Below are 6,000 nucleotides of genomic sequence, written 5' to 3'. Positions count from 1 at the left end.
CAGGATGCTCTCTACGTTGCAGATAGAGAAAGGAGCTGTGTGTTAGAGGGCATTCTGACTCTCCTGTAGTCTAAGGGAGGGGGCAAGCACGACACTCCACACCAGGGAGAAAGCCTTCCATTACTGTGTGTAGTTACAGACAGAAGAACAGGAAGTGAGGATTTCTCAGAAGAAATAAAGACATTTAAAAGAAAAATCAAATGATGAGGTAAGTGAAGGAGGACTGCACTAAGGTAAAGGAAGCTATTTAGGAAAAAAAAAGTACCTTTACAACCCCTTTAAGGGGCAGCATTGGCCACCAAGTGTCGAAGCATTAAAAAACAAATAAAAAAAACAAACACCTAGGCATAGGTAGCATAGCTCAAATAAACAAAAATAAAAACCTTAGAATTAAAACCAGCCGATTGAAGCACAAAGGCTGTATATAGTACACTCATACTACCTATCACACTAGTGGGTTAATGGTATTACCTTTTAAAATCACTCTGTGGGGGGGAAGGAAGAAAGAGGAAGAGGAAGAGGAAGAGGAGGAGGAAAGAGAGAAGAGAGGAGAAGATGAAGAAGACCTTTTGCCAAAAAGAAAGGCCAGCTACCACCATTCTGCCATCCGCACGTGCTTGCTATGGCAGGATATCCTCCTATGCACAATGCATCATGAGATGTAACAGTACCTGCAGAGGTAATAGGAAAGATTTTGGATAGTTGGGGGGAATAGGTAGCTTTGTGAGGATCTTGCTCCTTTCTGTGTCACCTTCCCATTACTACTTGACATGAATCACAAAAATGGTGAAGGCCTTGGATCTCTGGATAAAACTAATCCAGGCCTCTGTTGGGAGGAATATGCCACCACTTCCTGTCACAAGGAAATGTTGTCACTGGCACAGGAAGAGAGTGGAAATCTCCCTAACAGGGACACGCAAAACAAAAAAACCTGACAGAAGCTCTAACCCTTCAACACTCTTTGAAAATGCAGACCCCTTATTTGTGGCCCTTTCATTACATAAAAGTGTGAAAAAAATTGTATTGAACAAAGCTACTAGAATTTAATCATAAGGTACAGCACTGTACTAGCACAAACTGCTAGTTATGTTAAAAGGGCCACTATATTTAATAGTAATTTAAAACGCTACTCCAATTTCTTATGCCTAAAACACACAACTGCAACCAATCCTAAGGCTGGAGCAAAGTAAAAATGACTACATACAGAAGTTTCTCTGCCTCACTAATAACTCTGGCATTGCAATGGACCTAAAAATTATGCTCGGAAATGTTTCAACAGAATTCAAAAATTTAGAACAAGCATGTTAGGCCTCATTCACATGGGGCTCATCAATAAGAGGGCCATTGTTTACCTGCAGGTAACCCACGTGTTCAGCACATCCTCATGCATACAGTCCCATTGCTCTCTATTGGGATACAGCTGCCGCTTCCTGACAGCCGTACGGGTGCAAATAGACATCCCTAAACTCAGTCAGTGCGAGTTCATAAACGCACACGCATGGATGTCAAACTGGGATCAACGGCTGTATCCGTGCAGAACACCTGTGCAGGTAAACACAGACCTCATACAAGCTATGCATTGATATACCCGGTGTGAACAAGGCCTTCATCTACAATAATGATTTTGGATGCATTTCCCTTTATAAGCAGATGTGGTTTGTTTTTCGTCTTTGTAACAATATACCCCCCCTTGGAAAAAATTTGCTTTCAACCATACATCAGTTTCCTGAAAAAAAAAAAAAAATCATATATATATTTATACATGGCAGAGAGGGCAAGTTGGAGATCAGTCACAACTGATGCCTTCATAGTGTCCGGGCCAAATTTTCTACAGTAGGTCAATGTAATGGAGAGATTTTCTGAATCTTCTTTTGTCAGGTGTGGTAAATATAAGACCGTGCTTCCAAATGTTTACTTGCAAGGTCTGATCCCTTCTGGTGAACATGTCTTAATCACTGCTGGGTCACACATCAAGAGGTATATGGCAGTTATATTCAAACTTAAGTGCTTAAAAAAAAAAAAGAAAAAAAAAAGCTAAATACAAACCAAGCCCAGTACCAGAAAAGTCATAAGTTCGGTTGTGTTGGGAGACTGTGGCAGGAAGAATGAGGCAGTGTAGAAATATAACAAATAAGCAAGAAAATAATGTGCTATTACATCTGGTTATCACTCGTCCATGGAGAACCTGACAAAACAGCCCAAGGTCCCAGGAGGCCAAGACAAGTGCTTTAAGTGGGAACTTCTCCCTTTGGATCTTATGTAAGATTCCATCAACATAACTCAGTTGGGAGCGGGAGAAACAAAAAAAAAATTGCTTGTTGTGTTCAAGGTTTAAAAATGAAAAAATAAAAATGAACGGCATCTTTTAGCAGAAGGTTCACCCGTTCTATCCACCTTTCATGCTTTTCAAAGGCCTCAAATTTGAGACAACGCAAAGGTGAAGAGGATGAAAATCGTTGTGTGATTTTTCTACCATCTTGCTCTCTGTGCAGCCTGCCTTTTATTCTCGGTAAAACAAGTTCATGTCTATGTGTGCAGTTCTTACAAAAATAAGTCTTCAGCACAGCTAGGGACCCAGCTCTGCTTTCTCTGTACAATGACCCTGAATGTCCACTCAAGAACAAAAGGGTCAGCATCAAGAGTGTAAAGGGAAGGAGGTCACAGCAGAAGAAGCTTTCCATTCCGGTGAATCTTTAGGATCTTGCCCAGGCGCTGCTTAGCTGTAGCTAAACCTTTCTTGGGTCGCTTTCCTTGAGGGGAGAAGAAAATATAAAAGTAAAAAAATAAAAAATGTACAGTCAACCTCTTATCGCAACTACTTTGTAAATGCAGATGAATTATACTCTTGTATATAGCCATTTATAATTTTTTAGAACACATTGAGCCTTCATTTGGTACTAAAGGATAATGCAGGGATATGCAATTAGCGGACCTCCAGGTGTTGCAGAACTACAAGTCCCATGAGGCATAGCAAGACTCTGACAGCCACGAGCATGACACCCAGAGGCAGAGGCATGATGGAACTTGTAGTTTTGCAACAGCTGGAGGTCCGCTAATTGCATATCCCTGGGATAATGGATCACTCATACTTTTATCAAAAGGGAAACGAGACCAAAAGAGTGAAAAATAAATTAATCTTTTTTCTACATTTAGTTGTTAAAGAGGAGTTCAAGTCTGCCCCCCCCCCTCCCCCCAAAAATACTGTAGCAGCTGACTTTTAATACAAGGACAATTACCTGTCCAGGGATCCAGCGATGTCGGCAACCAAGCTTCTTCAAACTGGCTGCAGGCACCGGCATCTTAGGCAAGGGGAAACTGTCAGTGAAGCCTTCTGGCTTCACAACTGGCTTCCTACTGTGCATGCACAAGCCTCGCTGTACTTTGTGAACAGTCTTGCAGTCTTCTGGGATTGGTGTGTCCCAGAAAGTTGGGAGGGGGAGGAGGGCTGAACCTCTTCATAGATCGCTACTGCGATTTGACCGAAAAGTGGGAGCAAGTACTCGTCAAAACCAGGTACCAGTAGATTTCCTTCAAGACAATGTGGGGTCTCCACTGACCCTGGACCCCAAAATATGATTATTGGGTATTTTTCCTGATGCCGACACTGATAAATACACCACAACTTTTCTGCATTAGACTATTTTCCGCCCGAAAAACAATAGCTAAACACTGGATGAGGCAATCCCCCCCTAAACTGTCTGACTAGTTGAATGACGTCAATACTACACTACCCTATAAAAGGGTTTATATACATCAATAGAGGGTGTTCTGCAAAATACTACACGGTTTGGGGCAGATGGCTTAAAGCACCTGAAACCATGCATATAGCACTGCAAGGTATGCATTTCCCATTTGTCTATTACTCAGCTAAACCTGGGTCGTATATATTACTTTCTTAAAGCTGAGTTGCGCAGTTTTTTTTTTAAAGTCAGCAGCTACCAATATTGCCGCTGCTGACTATTAAAATATGGACACTTACCTGTCCAAGGTGCCCGTGATGTCGGCACCCGAAGCCAATCTTTTTAGACCAAGTGAAGTTCACAAATTTCTAAGTATAACCGTCACAAACCCGAGTATTTCACATTTTGTGACAAACTGCATACCAAAGATTAATGAATCTTATGCATACAGTTATATGAAAATGTAAATTTCTTCTGGAGCCAGGCCCTCCTCCCAAAATGTACTGTACAGCTCAGCTTCACACACCTTTCTATTGGTCATGGAGGCTGCTCAACGCATTCAAAGGATTATTAGCAAGGTTAAACAGGTAAAGCAGCAAGCTAGGTTTTTTGCAGAAAAAAAGGCAAGATTGTCATTAAAAACATATGTTTATAGTCCTGAATCAGGTAATTTTCCGCACACAGTTTTCACTAAAAGGTAATCTGTAAACAGCTGTAACAACTCAGATTGCAAAAAAAGACTTTGAAAAGGGTAAAGTCAAATACTACACAATTAGTTTCATACCCTGAACTGCTTGACTTGTTGGAGAGGTAGCAGAAAGCCGTCTGTGAGAAAGGAAGACACCTGGTGCCATCGGGGTAGTGCCACGGTTCACCTGAGCCATGCCAAATATATTGGGACCAGCTGTGTATTCATGGTCAACCAGGCTGCCAGAGAAGACCTCAATCTGAGGCTCAGGAGGAGGTGGTGGCGGTGGTGGCTCAGGCTCTGATGGAAGAATTTCAGGTTCTGGTTCACTTGTAGGCTTTTTCTTGGTGGCCAATTTTTTCTTTTGAGATCTCTGTTGCTCCTAAAAGAACAAACATGAGAAAATAAGGAGCATAGACACATGCAATGGTTAGTTTTTATCCCTTAGCTAAAACACAACAAACACAATACCTTGAGAACTTTTTACCTGCCCACAAAACCCCAAGAGCCCATTCACATCTTAGCATGCTGATGTGTTGCGTTGTTTTTGCATGTTAACTTAACATGCGATGCATTAAGGCAGTGCATTCAAATGAATGGGCTGGCAACACACGAAAATGTCCAAAAAATAATAAAAAAAGGGAGATGGTGTATGTACTTTTTTTTTTTACTCATTGAGGTTCATTTACTGAAACCTTGTGCAGCTATGCATGGTACCCAATTAGGTTCTAACTTCAGTTTGATCAACTAGGCTTTGAAAAAGAAACCTGGAAGCCGATTTCTATGCAAATTGGCACAAAATTTTGCACTCAAGTTTTAGAAAATCAACCCCATTGTGTTCATGTGTGTTGGGGTGCAAGTGAATGAACTTGCAACACCCCACAGCATGCAGTGTGAATGGGAACTAAAAGGGCTTCACGTTGTTTAGGATGAAAAAGTCCCCTTTCTCCTATTTTCCAATCATAGGTACATAGTTATTCGGGTTGGGAAAAAAAAAAAGAGACTCAAGCCCATCTAGTTCAACCAAAAAAATAAATACAATCCCATATACCAAATCCTTCACCAACAGTTGATCCAGAGGAAGGCGAAAAATCCCAGCAAAGCATGATCCAATTTGCTACAGCAGGGGAAAAATTCCTTCCTGATCCCCCTTCCCCCCCCCCCCCCCCGAGAGGAAACTTTACCTAAAAATGTCAGTACCCAGTACATTTAGGAAAGAATCCAGGCCTTTTTTAAAGCAATCTACTAAGCTGGCAAGAACCACCTCTGGAGGGAGTCTGTTCCACATTTTCATAGCTCTTACTGTGAAGAAACCTTTCCGTATTTGGAGATTAAATCTTTTTTCCCTCTTTTCCTCTGTGATGACCTTAAAGTTAATAACTCAACAAGTTCACTATATGGACCCCTTATATATTTGTACATGGTGAGCATATCCCCCTTAATCTCCTCTTCTCAAGAGGGAATAGATTCAGTTTCTCTAATCTTTCCTCATAGCTGAGCGCCTCCATGCCTCTTATCAGTTTGGTTGCCCTTCTCTGCACTTTCTCCAGTTCCCCGATATCCTTTTTGAGAACTGGTGCCCAAAAAACTGAACTGCATATTCCAGATGAGGTCTTACTAATGATTTGTACA

General features: G+C 41.5%; 1 protein-coding gene across 1 annotated transcript in view; it reads right to left on the bottom strand.

Moving 5' to 3' along the window:
- Window positions 1–1,021: 1,021 nt before the first annotated feature.
- PHF8 (PHD finger protein 8) overlaps window positions 1,022–6,000 on the bottom strand; it is a 37,159-nt gene continuing 32,180 nt past the window's right edge. Inside the window, exons 21-22 of the mRNA XM_040322926.1 lie at window positions 4,465–4,750; window positions 1,022–2,750 (exon numbers count right to left, since the gene is read on the bottom strand). Coding sequence (XP_040178860.1) covers window positions 2,659–2,750; window positions 4,465–4,750 — 378 coding nt within the window. The 3' untranslated portion in view covers window positions 1,022–2,658. The remainder of the gene's footprint in view (window positions 2,751–4,464; window positions 4,751–6,000) is intronic.

This window comes from Rana temporaria, chromosome 9, assembly GCF_905171775.1.
Source record: "Rana temporaria chromosome 9, aRanTem1.1, whole genome shotgun sequence".
In the NCBI taxonomy this organism is placed as follows: Eukaryota; Metazoa; Chordata; class Amphibia; order Anura; family Ranidae; genus Rana; species Rana temporaria.
The sequence above is the reverse complement of the archived record's forward strand: the minus strand, read 5'-3'. Positions and strand labels throughout refer to the sequence as shown.